The following is a 19599-nucleotide window of genomic DNA, read 5'->3' as shown; positions in this document are numbered from 1 at the left end:
AAATAAAAAGAAAATGTAGGAAACAACACTAAAAAATAACTAAAAGAAAATCAATCAAAAAAGTTGTATGGTAATGATGTTGTTCGGATGAAACCCGTGGTCAGAGATGAGCAAATAGTACTGGTACCGAATTTCCCGCACCGAAAGATCCTAAGTTCCAATTCGGTACCGACGGTACCGTTTCGCTACGGATTTTTACATTCATATACTAACGGTATTTTCACTACTAGTACCAATTTAACACCGAGTTAAAGAAGAACTTACATATTATTTTATTAGTTAATACATCTTTCTAAATATGAACCAACAACATTATTGATATATAGAACACGACAAACACGGAGAGTCCAAACTTAAACACACACAGTAATAGCGTTAACAAATAGGGATTTGATATGTCCCTTTAGTTCTTCTCCAACACGTGTGAAAGTGTCATCATATTTATATAGGGTATCCATCACGCGTGCGAGGTTAACCACACACATTATAAGAGGCAGAGGAACGGCATCTTTACATTTAAATAATTCTTGATTCATAGCTTTCCATGCTTCCTCTACTTGTTTATTGAACACATCACATGCATACTCCTCACTGACATCATGTTCTTTCATGTAGGCTTCAACAATAGATGCAACATGCTTTCTCTTCTGCTCCTCCTACAGTTTTACCCATCCAAGATACAAATATATGGAAACATGTTTTATATCTCGTTTATGGTAACAAAAGAATATGTTAAAGATCAATGTTGTATGTACCGTGTGACCAACGATATCATCCATAAGCCTACATATTTTGCTCGAAGCTTTAATAAGTGGAGGATTATCGAGAATCCATTCAAATGACTCGTCTGTGATCATATCACCCATGCCAACAGACCCTGCTATTGTAAGCATTTTGTAGCCACAACTCATGAATGAAACTGATTGGTGTTCCTCCACTGTTGGGATATAGCCCTCATTCCTCCATTTTGCCTCCATCATGAAATTTCTAATCATTTCTTTCATCTGTATATGACCAAAAATGAGATATTAACTAGTTATTTTCATAAGAGTACATGATGCTAGTTTTTTGTTTTTTGTTTTTTTTTTTATTTTGGATTATCCAGTTAATGATTTGTAGTGCCATCAACTTATTATGATATGAATAAATGATTTGTACACGGTTCAAAAGGATTATCTAGGGAAAATCAAAATGGTTTGTACACAGTTCAAAAAGGATTATCTAGGGAAATCAAATCTATAAAACCTACACTTAAGTGATCCATAATACAAAATTAAAGGCATTATTTCAATCTAACCGCCACTTTGGCATAATTAACATGATGAGCTTTTCCTTCCTTTTCCATAATAACCTCCATCTCTTCATAAACATCTAAGAGACCTTTGTATAACAATTTCATGTAATCTGGAAGTTCATTCATGCAGGTACGTGACCACCTGCAAATATTAATGTATAAGCTCATCTAAGAGGCTATATATTATATTGTGAAACATGTGTAAATCTATCTACCTTTGAACTGCTTCAGTGAATATCACAAGTTCTTCGAAAGTACCATAAGCGTCATAAGTGTCATCTAAAATCGTCGAGATTCCTATCACTTTTGTTAAGAATATTCTAGCGCGAGAATATTGAGGCTCAAAGTAGACACCCAGTATCCAAAAATAGCATTCAACCAATCTATCTCTTATAAAATGAAAGTTATTTGGAACATCAAAACCTTTCCACCACCTACACACACAATAATTTTGTTTAATAATAATGAATAAAATATGGATTGAGCAAAGAAAAGAGGAGAGGCCAAATGTTTTGAGTTTATACTTGGAAAGCTGGCTAAGCTCCTTCTTGTGTTGTGACTGAAGCTGGTTATATCCCAACTTTGCAAGTTTTAGTAAAGACTTATTGTGAGAAATGTCTTGTTCATATATAGGTATGTAGCTTAATGCGTCTAGTCGTGGCAACCGTTTTCTTATAGGCCTCTCGAGGGCTTTCTTTATTTGATTAGAAAGATTAACATCGCATCTAGGATCGTTTGCTATTTTACTAAGACAAGATTTTATGAAAACAAGAACATCATCGAGTACGGCTTCGCCTGGCACCCTCATATATGTAGCCTCGTACAACTCGAGCATGCCTTGAACATCGTTGGTTGTGAATTCCTCAAACTTTCCATTGTTGTCCACCTGATACTTGTTGAGACTATCTGCGTTGATGCAGTTATATTAGGAGTAAATTACAAGTTGACCACCTCATATTTAATTTAATTTTATTTCTAGCTTAAAATTACGGTTTCGTTCTTTGTTTAAAATTACGTTTTCGCCCCTAATTTAAAATAAATTTATATTTTTGCCCTGGCTCAAAATTTACGCTTTTATCCTCAATTCAAAAACTCATTTCTAATTCTATTCCCAGTTTAAATTTACGGTTTCGGCCTCCGTCTAAAATTACGCTTTTGCCCCCCCTTCAAAATAAAAATATGTTTTTGCCCCTATCTCAAAATTACGATTTTGCCCCCAACTCAAATTCACGTTTTTGCCCAAAGTTCAAAACAAAATTATGTTTTCCCCCACAGCTCAAAATTATGATTTTGCCCTCAGTTTAAAATTATGATTTCGCCCCCAGTTCAAAATATTTTTACGATTTTGCCCTCTGTTCAAAATTATGATTTTGCTCCTATTTCAAAAACTTATGTTTACATCAAATTGCGGGTACTGTCCTTTAGCGTAAAAGTTGACAAGTTATGTCCTTAATGTTTCAAAATCTTGCACGGTATGTCCTTTGAGCCTAACATAGTTAAATTTTTCTGTTAAATCAGGGTATTTTGGTAATTTTAGTAAGTACATGAGGGTATTTCAGTATTTAACTAAAAAATTTATCTGGGTTTGGTCTAAAGGACATAACGTACAAGATTTTGAAACATTAAGGACATAACTTGTCAACTTTTGTACTAAAGGATAACACCTGCAATTTGATGTAAACATAAAGGACAAAACTTGTAATTTATTCGTTATATTAGGGGTGTTCAAGGGTTCGCATGCAAATACAACACGAACTCGCAAATTGTGTGAGAAAAGTGAACTCAAACATTACAACATATTTTGACGAGTTGACACGAACACGACCTGATTATTCCAATTATTTTTATTAGTTATGCATATTAATACTTTAAAGGCATAAATTTAGAAGAAAAACAGTATATAAAAAGTTACAATTATACAAGTTGATGAACTTTTTTTTAATAATTTTGACATAATATGATCGAACTTTTAATTTAAAACGTCAATTCGTTTAAAAAAAATAAAAAAAAATTAACACGTCAACCCGATTCCACTTGTTCGCATGTTCGTAGGCTCGACTAAAAACTGACCTGAGCCTATTTAGCCTAAACCTAAACCCACAAATATCCAGATAGGTTTGTAACATGTTTTGTGTTGTATCAAAAACTCACACCCCTGTTTACAATAATTAACTTGGTTTGAGATGCACAAACCGCTGGAAACATAGAAGCCTTGTTGTCGGAGGATTCGGAACCATAGTGCTGTGTTATGACCCTTCCAGTCATCACCGTATGCATCATAAATATGTTGCAATGCTTGCTCAATATCCCTTTCAAAATAATAAGCTATGCCAAGGCGTTGAATAGCATCAATTAGTTTCAACAAATTTGTATGTTGTGTTGGATCATTCATAGCTACCAACACCTCTTTCCTCACTTCTTCTTTCAAACCATTAATTGTTTGTTCGATCCCAACTTCTTCTTGCTGCTACATTTACTCATGAATCAGCATTAACTTGTCAGAGAACATGATACTAAATGAGTCTTTGTGTGTATATATATGCAGGGGCGAACCCACATTGGATGGGTCAGGGTTTCCGGACCCTAATGTTTTCTAAAAATTTAGTTGAACTGATATGTTAAATTTTTTAAGAATACCATAAAAATAATTGATTGAAACCCCATAATAATAAGAGCAAAGTTGGTGTAGTGGTAAAATCTCTTGTTTAGAAACCAAATGGTCGCAGGTTTGACCTTTCTCTATCACGATTTTTGAATAATCCTAAGGGTGGAAGGGGTGCTCCCCAAATGAGGAGTGGTAAACTTTTTTCCTAACCAATAATATCATACCATGTTAACTTCCCTCTTCAATTCTCATTTTGCACTCAAACACATGGAGAGTGATAAACATTTTTTTTTTAAAAAAAAAAGATAAATTTGTGATTAGTTAAAAAGGGTGGGGCCCATCATTAACCCCCTCTCTCCCTTCTCTCTCATCTTCCCCACTCGGTAACTACTCAACATAATAAGCTTTCACCGAACACAGAATCCACCTAAGGGGTGCTCCCGAATCGGCATATACACTCACCGAAGGGGTCACCGAATGGTGCCCCTCCCACCCTAAAAGGTTTAAATGTGATACATGAACGTTGTGTATCTAAATCAGGTTCTCTGCCTTAGATCGGTCATTCCTTGTGATACATGAATGTTGTATTCTTGTCTTTCAGAAGAGTTGATATTGAACCAAGAATACTTCAAACATTCTAAACCCTACTTGGAAACAAACCAACAAAATCTTCTACATCTTTTAACCAATTGTCCATCACTTAAGACCTTGAAACATTCACGAACCATAAATGGACTCAGACTCATACTACTCACCCTCCCCTGAGGAAAAGTTTTCCCGACGACTCAAGACAAAGCAGTTGGTTTGGGTTCATATCACCCTGTGTAATCATTGCATTACATCCCCGTTGAAAACAAGTGATTAAAACGCTTCTCCTTACAACTCTCATCAAATGCCTTACCCTTCCTTTTTATTACAGTCATACGACACGTTTTTTTTTTTTTTTTTTGTTTTTCAGTCTTTGTAACTTGTTAAAGTTTTATTTTTTTTCTACTTTTAGAAAGATTTGACCACCTAACGACTGTAAAATGTATCGTGTGATTGACACCTTAAATCCATTAAATACTTTGGGTAAAATCTAATTTCTTTTAATACGGGCCGTATAACTGTATACGGCCCGTATAAATTATTCGTATCCATTGTATACGACCAGGCAAATTATTTACACATGGTGTATACGGGCCGTATACAGTTATACGGCCATATGGAATGAAAAAAACTGACAAAGTCTGAAGGCACAGACTTTATTAGTTTTATTTTATTATATACGGGCCGTATAACTGTATACGGCCCATATACATCATGTGTAAATAAGATTTTAGCATGTATTAATATTAGGACCCTTAAATAATCCTAGAAGGTTTAAATTGTTGTTGGGAAAATAATATCATTTATTCCTTACTAATAATTATTAATATGTCCTTGTATAAGACCATATGTAATGGGTCTTTATAAGGGTATGAAAGATTTTGATAATGCCCTTACACCATTACTCATGGGCATTACAGGGGCATGAAGAGTGAGGGGCATTTCTATAATAATGCCCAAAGAGAAGAAAAATAATGGAAAGTAATAAATGAAATGGGCATTAACCATTACACCTTTTTTAAAAGGGCATTATGATGATGATGTGGTGAAAAATACCCCTTAGTGGGCATTAACCATTACCTATGGTCTAAAGAGTAATGTTATTGCATAGTTGCACACTATCTAAACTAGATCAAAGTGATAATTTTTTGTTTATTTACTAAGTTCCGAAAGATGAACTATTTTTTTGTGAAAAAAAATAGACCGAAATTCTTTACATGAATACGTTGACATAAATATAGAAGACTAACATTATCGGATCTCATTTATGAGGTTAAAAATTATAACACAAAGTTAGATATATACAAATACAAGCTTTTGGCGAACGTTTTAGTGAGGTAACTACCAAACTACTTAGATGTAGTAGCTTGAGCCCATGGCGAACGTTTTAGTGAGGTAACTACCAAACTACTTAGATGTAGTAGCTTGAGCCCAGATGATAAGTTTAGTGCGTATAATGTTTAAAAGATGTTAAGGTTGACAGAGTTATATCTGTTTGATCTTTGTACGGAACAACTTTAAATATTTGTAATGTTTTTTTTTCATTTCGAATGACATCGTATCGTTTTTTATTGTGTGTTTTCTAATGAGGAATGATCATATCGTTTTATTTGATATCGTATTTTATTATGTTTGTCGCCCTGCCCCCACCCCAACGATGATCGACCCGAAAATCTAACGTTTTGTTGTGAAAAATCTTAACACTGAAAAGGGGACCCCGGTGTAAAAAAATTCTGGTTACGCCACTGTATGTATGTATGTATGTATGTATGTATGTATGTATGTATGTATGTATGTATATATATATATAACCGAGTGTTAGTGTGTGTATGTATTACCTCATGATAGATGATAAATTGATCCCCCCAAAGATCGGGATGAAAATTTGCAGTTGGTCGAATAACCTCCTCTTGTTGTGTTAAAGGCATCCTATGTGTATGATGTGGATGTGAAGAAGAGAATTTGAGGATACATATAAAGATGAGTTTTAAGGGGTATATATAGAGGGATGAGATGCGCACTTATCAGGGCCACTGCTATATGGGAGATTTAAAGCCCGAAAGGAATATTTCTTTTTATTTTTTTGACTTTTAGTTTAATTAATTTTTTTTTTTGTATTGGATTATTGGTGACAATTTGTGTTACATGATAACCGGTTTTTCTTTAATTCGGTTTTTGGTTAATCGATTTTGATTAATTTAGTTTTTGGGTTTATTTTGGTTCAGTGTCGTATGTTTTCGGTTCGGTTACGGTTTCACTCCTAAACAGTGTTAATCAGGTAACATATCAGCTTTTTTAATTAAAACTATAGCTATACTACACTCAAATTAGAGAAAATAAAATGCTTGTGTTTATGACGTAATTTAAAAAAATAAAATATTAACATATGAAAAAGTTATGACCTTTTAAAAATAGTGAGAGAATATAAGTGTGATAAAGCATAAGTTTTAACTGATTATCTACAAAAATGAGAGAATTAAAGGGTAATTAAGATGAAGGGATAAATGTGTCATTATTGTTTGAAAAACTAATTTATCCTTATTTTAGAGTTGTACATTATGTATTAAACTAATTTTTTTTGATACCATAAAATAGTATAAATTATTTTGGGTTAATAAAATTAAATACATAAATAATTTTTCATAATGTTGCCGTTCAAAAAAAACTTTATCAATAGTTAAGAAAACAAGTACACGTCTAGTCTAAATAAAAATAATTTTCATTGTTTAATTTATAAATATTGATTATTATATCTCAACTAGAAAAGTGATATGTGACTACCCGAACCTCAATGTTAGCTTTGTTTAATCTCGTGAAACTTGGCTAGTATCGCTATTTTTTTCATGTTCTGCTATACATATGTCATACTCCTATTCTATTCAACAAAATAAATGGAACCACTAATTAAAAATACCCACTAATTAAATAACTAACACAATTACTACTAACTTATAGAACTAAACTAATCTCCCATGATGATTGTTATCAATAAGCACATAACACGTACAAGATTTTACAACAGAAACATATGATCATTCTTGTCTTTCTAAATTATTGGATATGGATTTAAGGAGCGTGATTTATAGATACTTTAATATAAAGTAACATAATTCAGCCCAAATCTAAACCGGCCCACCTTCTCTTATTCCATGTATACGAGGGTTTGCATGGGAGGTGCACGCAACTTCTTTAAAAAAAAAACAAATACAAACCCTAAACCTATCAAATCTTGACGGCGACACATCTTTGGCCCTCATCTCCTTCTTTTAACATTCGGTATGTATATTTTATATGTGATTGTATTAGTTTATGAGATTAGTTGTTTACTTGCATGAATATAAGTAGTAGTGGGTCATGGTGTGGGCCGTAAATAAATCAGGGTAAATTGATCCAGGTTGTGGCATGCTAGTAAATGGATTCATATGATTTAGGAGTATTCATGATTATTTGTATTAATTAATATTATCGATTGACTAGAGGGATGATTATAAAGTATTTGTCTAGATGATAATGGTCACATGCTTGATCCAAATTATGCTGTGATTTCGTATGTATGATTGAGTTAATCTGGGTGTTCATGTAAATTATAAACGACTCGATGATGCCCTAGACTTGCTGTACGTAAACTCGGTGTTATGTAACAATGGGATTTTTGGATGATCTTGATATAATAATTGATATTTGATGTCTTTGAGATTCGAATGTTATGTAACTGATTGTAAGAAAATAAGGGTATTGCTAGTTAATAACGATTAGAGTTGATAAATGGGGCTGTTTGTGTTTGTGGGCCGCCCCACATTTGATGCAGGCTGGGCTGCAAGGGACTTAACATTTGGGTCGGTCCGGGTAGGCCATGAGCTGAAACAGAAACCACAAAAGGTTGCGGGCCGGGACAGGTTTGGGCTTGGGTCTCGAGTGTCGGGTCTTTTTTAACTGGGCCGCACACTCGGCTATAAGTGAACAGGCCTGTTTACATTATTTGGGACGCACATGTTTAATACGTGGACTGAAGTGTATGCAAGTAAATTGTGTATGTATGTATGAAGTATGTTTGAACTACTACATGTTAAGTGAGTATTCGATGGCACTATGTGAATGGATTAACTACCATGACTTAAATTATTTGCGTGCGCTACATGTACAGTAAATGTGTTTTATGTGATCAATGAATACGTGAATTACTTGAATATGAAAGTTGTGGTTTATATGCACGTAGAACTGATGTATCGGTAACTCCTTTAGGACGTATTTGATCAACTGGTAGACTCGTAGATAATCCTACCGAGCAAACCAAAGGTGAGTTCATCTCTCTTGAGCATGCGTCCCGGTGGTTGGGACAGTCAGTGGGTATCCCGGGGAGGGTTAAGTCTTTTGGGTAAAAATGGGAATGTTGGATAATATACTCATCCTATCACCTTTAAAGTCCCTCTGTGTTGTTTGTTTACCGGGGAGGTAACATGGTATCAGTTAGTAGTGCTACTTAGATTTGGCAACCTCACCCCGTACCTGGGAGGACGGGTGTTGAACTAATGGCCTAGTCATGACCAATGCTTTGATAGGAGCATTGGAGAAAAGGCAAAATAATCAGAAGCCGTCTTGTATTCGGGCTATTATCAACATTACTTTCGGAATTGTAATCAATGAACTGAACTAAACACATGGTAACTAACGTTTTCACAAACTATGAACTTGCCAGCTTTTTCTGATACACTTGTTGCATGCTCGCAGGTCGTTAGATATCTTGTATTTGGAACTTGTTGGTTGGAGTAGCTGGAGTGGTCATGGGTCGAACTGGGTGGATTTATGTGACTGGATTATTGATATTATACATGGGTTTTGAAACAGTTTAACTTGGTTTACTATTTGCTTCCCCTGAACATGTTGGTTTTCATTTAAACTTGTTGATGGTGTTTTTATTAATAATTGAGAATTATATTTTGAAACATGTATGGGTTCAATGTAATTAGTGGCTCGTTGTTGGTACGTCACACGCCTAACAGGGACATTCCCTAGGTGGTATTTTGGGGGTGTGACAGTTTGATAGCAGAGCCACTGGTTACAGTGAACTTGGTTTTAAAACGTTTTTATAAAACCAGACTATAACTGAACAGTTCTGAAAGCAAGAATACGACCATGACACTTAGCTCCAGATAGCAAGGTTCGTTTCTCGTTTAATCGTTGCACAACATAACTAGTGAACACTTACATATGATATTGCATGCGATTGCACATTTAGCACAACAGTATGGATTCATGTGTTACTTACATGTGTTAAGTGATTGATAGTGTGGTGTTACCTAAGTGAAGGAACACTAGATAAATGACCGGAATCAAATTATCTATGGGGTTTGGATCTGCATAAAGGGGGGTTGTTCACTCTCGTTTGATTCGATTGCAACTGGTCTTCTTCTCCGGTAAATTCTGCAAACAAAACACCGTTAGCCTCGTCAAGGGGAGAAGGGGGGTTCTCTCCTTGACCCGACTCCGGCGTGAGAATAAGTATGGGTTTTATGAAGAAGAAGAGGTATTCAAAGTGTGTGTAACTTGAATTTCATACCTGAATTGTTCTTGTATTTATAGCCGAGAGTTTGGGCGGGAAAACCCGTTGATGAAATATAAACGAAAGATGCTAACCCTGTGAGCAGTTACATTTCCTCCCGTTAATCTTCTCGATCCGACGTGAATGCACATCTTCGGCTAGGGAAATGCCATGTGGAAAGTGGACAAGTGGAGGTTCTCCTCTAATTCCATGTCATCTTTGTGATTTCAGGGAGTCCTGAGATGCGGACACATGTCCAGACGGTTATAACCGTCTAGTGGTGCACGATTGAGTCCCTCTAGAAGATTATTGCCATAATCTGGTGTGATTCTTTATCGTTTGGCATCAGTTGGGTAAATAATATCCAAGTCTGGATATTATTAAGCGGAAGTGATTAACTTAGGATTCTTATCCTTTGTGTATGCGGGAAGGCGCAAGAGTTCATGATTTCCCTTTGGTGCGCAAGTGTTGTCTGCTGCCTGTCTCTTAAGCCTTCTTTGTAGGACCAGTGCGCGGCTGCGCAAGGTCAAAAAAGGGCTGAAAGACAAGGTTGTGGTATGGTCCCAAGTACTTATTATAAGGTTTTTGGGACCTTACCCCTTCAAGTCCCCCTAGTCTAGTGTTGCTCTTATGTAAATAAGTGGAGCACTGGACTTATGAGAGAGAAATGCTTTTAGCGCTAAAGTAGGGAATCTTCTGCCCGAAGATTTACTTTGCTTAAAATTGTGATTTTGAATTTTTTTTTTTTGACTTTGGGTGAGGAAAGTACAGTAAGGACTGTATGACAGGCTGTCACTTGTCAGATGCCTATTACTTGACCGTGCTTTCCACGCGCGTGTGGGCTCGCGTTTTGTGGCTTCCCACTCGCCCCTGTCGCTTGGGTAACTGTGCCGTTTCCGAAAAAGGTGTTGTGCAGTTACCAAGACTACTTATGGTGGTGGGTATATAAGTTTGCCTGAGTTGCCCATTTAATCATTGCTTTGTTGAAAAACTTTTCTCTTTCCTGTCTTCATTATCCGTTTAAGAAAGAATTTGTTATTTCCTCCTCTTATGTCAACCGGAGAACATCAAGAAGACTTGTCGGAAGAAATGTCTACTGAACTTCCACCATTAAAATGGCCTAGGGCATCCTTCGATGGCTTGGCTCAAAACCTTAGATTCCCGGAGAGCTGGGGTGCCCTGTATCCCCAGGAGGGTCAGACAGCAGTGGATGCTCCGGCTGGGTATATTACCCTTTTTTGGGATTTCTTCTGTGAAGGCAACTTTCGTTTGCCTATAACAAAGTTCTTCCTTGAAATCCTTGGGTATTATAAGTTTCATATTTCCCAATTGCACCCTGTTGGCATGGTTAGGGTTCGGCACTTTGAGTTTGTGTGTCGGACAATGCATATTGAACCAACAGTCCCTCGATTTAGGGTTTTTCACCAAATGCACTGTACCCAAGGATTTTACTCGTTTGTCCAGAGGTCGTCTGCAAAGAAGATTTTACAGCATCTCCCCAAATCTTTCCACGATTGGAAGCAGAAATTTTTCTTTATCAAGGCAGGGGTGATTCCGATGAGGATGGTCTTAAGGGGGAAGGAAGATGTCCCCATTGAAACGATTCAGACCCCTGTTGACGAGAATTGGTATCAGGATCTAAAAGATGTTCCTCATATTGCCTTGCCGGAGAAAGCCCTTGTTGGTGCCAGTATGAGTTTTGAATTGGAGGATGGACCGGGAAGACAAACCAGTGTATACGGAGGATGGTAAAGGTAAGATTTGGGGTTTTGCCCCTTCTTTTTCTTTTCTTTTTTTTTTTTTTTGAATTTGCTCTTCCTCCCCTGCAGTTGTTTCGTTGTACGTTGTTGGTTTTAAGAGAGAAGGCGGAAAAATGGGCACCATTCAGAAGAAGCGTGATGAAGAGCTTTGGTATCATCGAATTGTAAGGAATTTTGTTCTTCCGCAGGATGCAGATCTGTCTGCACAACCTGCTAGTGGTGTTGGTAAGCTTGTGCATATTGTTTGTTGTCTGCTTTCTGTTGCGCGTCTAAGTAAATTGTACTTTGCGCTTTCGTAGGTGAGTTGTCAAATTTGGGCATAGGCCCCGAGAAGAAGAAACGCACGACAACCAGTAATGTTGCGCCTAAAAAGAGTGACGCTGAAAAAACTCAATCTTCCAAAGTTAAAATGTTGGGGGAGAGAAGAAAGGTATGCGCCGTTCCTCTGACTCCTGGTGTGATTATGTGGTGGTTTCTAACTCTTTGGACGTTCTTACGCCTGCAGTTACTGTTAGGAGGCCAAAACCTGAACCGAGAGATACTACTGATATCCCTCCATCCAACCCAGATGATCCTATTGACCTGGAATCCAGTCCTGAGCACTTGGTGTGACAGAAAGCGGGTAAAAGGAAACAAGCTGGTGCTGAGGCTGAAGGTCAGCCTGCGAGGAAGGTTCAGAGGAAGAAGATTACTAGAAAGGGCAATTTGGATGCCTTTATCTCAGAGTCTGCTCCCAGTAAGTGTTATCCTTAATTTCTTCTTCCAATGCGTTGAGTATTTATATACTTTGTTTTTTCAGGTATCCCTGTTTCTCCTGTTCCCACAGAGCTGCCGCCTGTGGTTAATGAAGAACTCCCACCTTCTCCTTCGCGTGCTTCCATTGCTGATCAGTTAAAGACTACTGAGGTTCTCGAGGGCGGTGTGGAGAAGACTATTGAGGCTGACAAGCCTGTTGATGTTGCTGTGGAAGCCGAGAAAGTTGTTGAGCCTAAAGTTGTGGATGGTAGTGGTGATCCACAAGCCTCTGAATTTGATGCGCATGAGTTGGAAAAAAAAAGAACTACTGAAGAAATTCCGGTTACAACGTCTCCTCCTAAGGTTTCAGGTTCCATGCTCGAAAATATTGAGAGGGTTTCTGAAAATCAAAGTTCGTTTTCTGGTGTTGGCAAAGATTCTCCTATTTGCCCAGAGGAAACCTTGGGAGATTATTATTATCGAACTTATTCAGAGAAAGACGCCTCCGAGATTCATGCTTCTTCTTGGAACCTGAAGAAAGGAGACAATTTCTTTGATTGGCGCGTCTGTCATGAGTGGTTTCAAGGGGCCTTCCCTCCTGGGGAAATTAAGTTCCAAGAGAGCCGATCTCATGAGCAGACTTACCATGCTTATCTTGAGGAAGCTACCTCGCATGTGTCTACTATACACTGCATAGTACGCGAGTGGCATAGTATGCACAAAGAGTGGGATGCTTTCAAGATATCCCAGAAGAAGTTTGCTGAAGAGGAAACCCGAATTGGCCGGTTGAAAGCTAAGCTAGAAGCTGATCAGGCCAATTTTGAGGCTGATCGGAAGACCGAAGAGTGGTCTGTTGCAGGTTGGAAGAGAAAAGCGGAAGCCGAGGCTGCCCTCCTGTCTGAAGAGCGTAAGAACTGGAAGAAAATCTGCGAAAAAGATAATGCTGAACAAGCCAAACTTCGCAACGTTATCAATAATCTTAAAGCCGAGCTTGAAAAATTGAAAAAACAGGATGTGGAAGTTGAGAAGTTAAAGAAGGAGAAAGCTGACGCTGAAGCAGCGCTTGTCGAAGCACGCTCACACAGGGAGCGAAGTGAACAACGAGAGGTACAAGCTTGCGCTACCCTTGCTCTTAGAGATAAAGAGTTGGAAGAACTCACTGCTTTGCTTTCTGATCAGGAAAAACTTAAAAAGGATCTGGAGCTAGCGTATTCCGAAAGTGCTGAAACATCCCGCCGTTTGACTGAAACGGAAGAGAAATTGGAGAATTCTGAAATGGCGCGAGTCACAGCGGAAAGCGAGCTTGAACCTTTGAAGAGTGACATGGCTTGGCTGAAAGATCGTGGAATTGCATGTGTAAATTTCTTTCTTCTTGTCTCCTCTTTCTCTTTCCATTTTTTTTGTGAAAATGCTTTGTGCTCTTTCTTTTCGTTTATTTTGCCTTCTTTTCTTATAGGTTGTCGAGTCAGTTTTGAATTCTGGAGAGCTTGATAAGATAGTTGCGCGCTTGGTGATTGCTGCGCGAAATGATGGATATACCCAAGGCTATACTGAATATTCTCAGCATGTGAATAGCGCTTTGAAGGTTGATTGGGACACTAGCAGGTCTGCGACTTATGGCGTTAACACTAGTGCTGAGCTTACAGCTTTGAAGACAGAATTCAACAACTTACCGTTATGGATCTTATAAATGTTGCGCTGCAATCTGACGATCACGTGGCACAACTAAAGGAAATCTTTCCGGATGAGGGTGAAGATTTAGCGTAGTTTTTCTTTTGAAATTGTATTGAACAATTTTCTGTAGTATTTGGGATGTGTATCCCTTTCTTTTGTTGGTGCGCTGCTGCGCAAGTAACTAAAACACTGCCGTGTTTGATAGTTTTTAAGGCATATTTGTACGCTGATAATAGTATGTCGTGTTTTTTAGTTTACAATATATTGCATTAGTACAATTACTTTGATTGAGTAAGGTGAATGAAGTTGGTATAAAGCTCATGCGTGAACGTATGGTCGTTTATGACGTAATCACTGACCGTTCATGAGGCTTTATTTTATATTTACCATAATGTTTTTGCGCTTACTAAAAGAAATTGCATGCACTTTGTAAGAAAAACACAAGAATAATAGAAACTTTGCTTGTTTATTTCGGGATAGGGCACAGAGGCCATTACAAAGTTTTTTTTTTAATAAATATACGAGACTTAACTTACTCTATTCTCCCGCTTTATCTTGATAAATCGTGTCTTTGTGGGCAGAGGCCATAGAGTTACTTCTTATTTTTTCGCCCTCTTGCTCGGGCCTTCCTCGCCTCGAGTTATCTGTTTTATTTCCTTGCGCACATTTTGTAGTAAATGTGTGAGTTCGCCGCTTTTAAGGGCCTTCTCAATCTCTGTGCGCAAAGAAATGCAATTGTTGGTGGTTTGACCACTATCCTTGTGATATTCACAATACTGGGCTGGGTCTTGTCCATGCTTGTTTTTCATGGGGATCGGCGGCTTGAACTGATAATCTTCAGTGCTTAAAACTTCCGCGGGGGTTTTAGTTAAGGGAGTCCATTGTCTCTCCCTATTCTCTTGCTTGGTTTCCCTTTGCGCGGTAAGTTTATTGATCGTTGCCCGAGCATCTTCGGATGAATGGTTTCCTGAGCCAGAGTAACGCCATCCTTTCTTGAATTTTCTTCCGCCGCTCGAGCCTAAGTCGGAGGGTCGGTTATGTGGTGGTGGCGGCCTATTAGTGGTAAGGTTCTTTTTTGTTTGGGCATATACCTTAGCCGCCGCCATCACCTTCTCCCAGCTCTTTGGGAGGCATTCTGTTCCAGACAGGACCTTTATCATATCATCGCATCTGATCGCATATTTGAATTGTGCGCGAATCAGCTGCTCATTGACTCCCCCGATCTCCAGTACTTCCTTGTTATATCGGGTGATAAAGTACTCCAGGCTTTCGTCATCATGACGCCAAATGTTCGTCACATCTGATATGTCTCGGATAGATCGTCGTTGTTGGCGGAAATGAGTCAGAAATTTCTTGCGCAGATCTTTCCATGATGTGATATTCCCGATGGGTAAGTTGTCGAACCAGATTCTCGCAGCGCCAGTAAGGGTCTGTACGAAAAGATGGCACCATAATGATAATGGTAGGGTCCAGCCACCTACCAGCCCTGTGCTTGTAAAAATCCTCAAGTGGTCATCAGGGTCTATCAGCCCCTTGAATTTTCCCATGTTGGACGGTAATTTAGCTTTCTCAAGTGGAGCCAGGGCTATTTCTGTAACACCCCGAAAATGGGTTTGGTAATCAAACCACGTTAATACTAAAGGACGGGTAAAATACAGTTAGTGGTAAAACTTACCCGGTAAACATTAGGATTTAAATAAATAAATCTAATGTTAAATAAAAGTTGGGTAAACCCTTTTGAGGAAAATGAAGTGAATAAAAGGCCCGAATTAACGGGACTTAAAACAGACTGGGTCATAATTTTCCCCGAACCTATTATGTTAACTAGGAATGTCTAACCTAGTAAATAAGAGGGAATATTGTTTAAACTAAAGGAGTTGTGATCTACTTGATAACTAACAAACACGAGGGGCCAAAGATGGATAAAATGAAAGCTTAATTATAAACAAAAAAAACCCACACACAGGGGCGTGCGTATGATCGACCAGAAGAAAGCTCCATGGGAGCCCAACCCTAGTTCTTGCTAAATCTCTCAAATTGAAGGTCCAAATCAGTTCCAAATCAAAATCCGAGTACGTGTTGGTGATCTCCACTGAAAAAGGAGTCACAAGGTATGTAAATTTCATAAGAAATCTCTAGTTGAATTTCTGAGTAAACCTAGAGAATTCAAAATTTTTGATGCATGCTTGTTATATGGATGAAATAGGAACATTGTAGTGTTTAGGAGTAAACCCTAGACAAGTATATGTTGAAATCGTGCCTAATCCTAGTAAAATCCATGAACACCATTGAAGGTGATTGTTGTTAGGGTTTTTGATTGCTAAAGATAGTGTTATAATGTCATAAACATGTTTTAGTTGAAAGCTGAATTCAAACAGCTCCTGATCAGAATTTACAGCCGACTTGTATTGACTAAAACATGTGTTTCTTGAGTCTAAAATGTAATTCCAGGAAACATCTTTAAAACCCCAATGGAATCGCATTTTTTCGACGAAAATTGAGCGTTTTATGAATTTTTCCGTATCGAAGGTTTAAGCTGCGTTTTCTAGCAGAATTTGCAGCCCATTATGAATGTCATAACTCAATTTAGGAATTGAGTTATGATCTCAAATTTTTAGTGCAGAAAGTTTTAAGTGATTAGAAAAATCTCCAATTGGAATTTCATCAATCGGATAAACGAGGAATTTTAAATGAATTTTTCCGTAAGCTACAGTCAGAAGTGACGAATCTGATTGCAGCTTCGTTAATTAATTTTTACAAATTTTTGGTAAAGAGTTAGATCTTGGAATTTTAACACAAGGTCTAACCATTCGAGTGGTACACCACATAAAAAAATCATAATTTTTGAAGACTTGTAAACAGGTTAAACAGGTCACCAAAAACAACCTATTTTCAGTGATACGAAACTTGATTGTTGATGTTATAAATTATGCCCACAATGTTCATATGTTGAAACTATGAATGAAACGCGTAATTTCCTAATTGATTTAATTAAGGGTGATACGTGATAATACGGAATCTAATCATAATGTAGATTTTGGTTAATTTCACGTATCATATGATTAGAGGTAGTTAACTAGTAGAAAGTCAAAATTAACCAATGACGAAGTCGAATAATGATTTCGACATAGAAAATACGTAAGGTGGAATAGTCGTATTAGTTAATGACTAATCTAACCACATTGTGAATGATGATGTTAGTTTGACGCTAAACGAGCTAGGTGGAAGCTTGAGGACGAAGCGGGTCAAACAAATCAATAAGGAAAAGTAAGGCATAGTTTGGATGCGAGGTAAGTAAAGCTTACATCCTTTTTGTATGATATACATTTATTTATAAGTTATAAACACAACAAAGGTTATATTCGAAATACGGTTCCGACACAAATTGATATGGGTCGGAACATATCAAAAGATGAAAACCATGTTTAATGGTAAAAAGGGTTGAAACGGTATTTTGGTCATGTGATGAAATATATAAATTGAGTTTTTGAATGGCTACTTTATAAGTAAGCCTAAACGAAGTAAAAAGTGAAAACGACAATTTAGTCACGTACAAATGGATAAAAGTTGAAGTATAAAACGACACCAAGTGGCATAAGCCATGTTGAGTAAACGTGTAAGAAACTGATTTAAGAGACACAACTAAATAGTGAGAAATCTGAAATGAATTACTTAACGAATTGGTAAATAAATACCATTTTTATATAAGCGCAAAATGTTTGGTCATTTAGACCAAACGGGTCAAATGGTAATGTTGATACCATTTGATATATAACGACTAATAAGAGTTTGTCAAGTCTTAAGCCCACAGGATAATATGATTTGAGAATTAGCGATGCGAGGAATTAGCCATTTAATTGATACAAGACATTTGAACGGGTCAATATGTTGATCCGAACCAGGTACGCATATTGTGAGTGTAGATTGTGCATAACAAAGGGGAAAGATTTAAACTTAAAAGGTTTAAATCTTCGAAACAGGTCAAAAGAATTATGCGCATAGATTGGGTACTAGCCGCGTAATTCATAAAAGTTACAAACCCGAATTAAAGATTTTGAGATAAACATGTTGATGTATGCTTAATGGTTAATTAGAAACAAGTTTGTGGTTTAAAAACTTGAACGGGTCAAAAGTCTTTAAAAATGAATTTTAAAGCCAAGGGCTCGAAGCCTATTAATTTGTGAATTCGGATGTTAAGTTTGAAAGCTACTGTAAGTTACGGTAGCTACCGTAACTTACGGTAGCAAATAAATTGTTACGGCAGTTTTCTACTGCCTTACGGTAGACCAGTTTTGCCTAGTGGCTACCGTAAGTTACGGTAGAGGCCAGTCACTTTTGCTGAATTTTGCATATCTTAGTTAATCGAATCCGTTTTTTTAGCGTAGTTTCGATTACGACACGCGACAGGTGTAAAACCTGCAAATCCTTGTTATTTTAATTGTTTAGCTCATGGGACTTGTATTAACTTGTAAATAAACTATGAAAACTAACTTTTATGTTGGTTTTGATTCTAGGTTAATGTTATATGCTCCCGGATGAAGATCAATCCAAGAGCAAGAACCGAACACACCTCTCAATGAAGCTTCCGCATTCGATCTTGTTTTGTTTTACTAAAAGTGGATTATGTAAACACTTTTAACGATGTTTTGGATGTTGTAAACATGTTTAAATACTTATGATGTAAAAGTTTTTGTTAAGTGGCATTTTTCATATAAAATGCTTACTTTAATGTTATGTAAATGTTAAAAATTATTATGGGTGTTAAAATTTCCATGATAAACTTTGAATTTTCCGCTGCTTCAGCAGGGTGGTAAATCAAATCGTAGTTGTGTTCAGCCTCGAGATTGTAAACCGCACGGGGTCTATACTTGTTGTAGTTTCGTTGTAACCGATCAAACACGCTGGCACTTTCACTTATGCGCTAAGTTGGATCAGATTCATTGGTGTGGGTGTTTCGTTGAGAACCCAACCTGGTATGAACTGATTGCCTTCTGTGAGAGTGAGACTCATCTCGATACTCTCTTTGATGACTTCCTGATTGGGTATACTCGTACCTCGATGTAGATCTGGAGTATACCTCTATGTCTTCGATGTGAGACGGGCCCTCACGTTGAGAAGCATGAGCACGGGATCCTGGCCTTCGCGACTGAGCTTGGGGAGCAGTCTATGCACACAACTGTGTGTATACTGCATTTAGTGCCCCTTGAGACCTGACGTACCAGGAGATTGGGGTTTCTCCTGGAGGCAGAATTGAGTGAACAGGGATTTTTGGCTGTATCCCTGGAGTGATAGGTTCATTCACACGATTGGATTGTACCTCGTTGTCGTCTGAGGCATCCTTTGGATTTCCTTTGACTTGAAAGTTATTATCGACATTTGGTCGAGGGCCAGTTTGCCGATGAGA

At 37.5% G+C, this 19599-nt stretch overlaps 2 protein-coding genes across 3 annotated transcripts; both read right to left on the bottom strand.

The window, feature by feature from the left end:
* Positions 1-248: 248 nt before the first annotated feature.
* LOC110914415 (beta-caryophyllene synthase) lies at positions 249-6480 on the bottom strand. 2 transcript variants are annotated; one of them, XM_022159214.2, is made up of 7 exons: positions 6326-6480; positions 3488-3758; positions 1819-2200; positions 1510-1728; positions 1298-1436; positions 756-1004; positions 249-656 (listed from the first exon to the last, which is right to left on the bottom strand). In XM_022159214.2, exons 1-7 carry the CDS (start codon positions 6413-6415, stop codon positions 354-356), a joined length of 1653 nt encoding a protein of 550 aa, XP_022014906.1. In that variant the 5' UTR covers positions 6416-6480; the 3' UTR covers positions 249-353. The 2 variants fall into 2 exon arrangements, with proteins under 2 accessions (XP_022014906.1, XP_022014902.1); XM_022159210.2 differs by having other exon boundaries at positions 3488-3761; positions 6326-6479.
* Positions 6481-14794: 8314 nt separating this feature from the next.
* Positions 14795-15742, bottom strand: LOC110888834. The gene has a single exon (XM_022136339.1). It carries the CDS (start codon positions 15740-15742, stop codon positions 14795-14797), a length of 948 nt encoding a protein of 315 aa, XP_021992031.1.
* Between the last annotated feature and the right edge of the window lie 3857 nt (positions 15743-19599).

The sequence above is a fragment of the Helianthus annuus genome, chromosome 2, assembly GCF_002127325.2.
Source record: "Helianthus annuus cultivar XRQ/B chromosome 2, HanXRQr2.0-SUNRISE, whole genome shotgun sequence".
Taxonomy (NCBI): domain Eukaryota; kingdom Viridiplantae; phylum Streptophyta; class Magnoliopsida; order Asterales; family Asteraceae; genus Helianthus; species Helianthus annuus.
The sequence above is the reverse complement of the archived record's forward strand: the minus strand, read 5'-3'. Positions and strand labels throughout refer to the sequence as shown.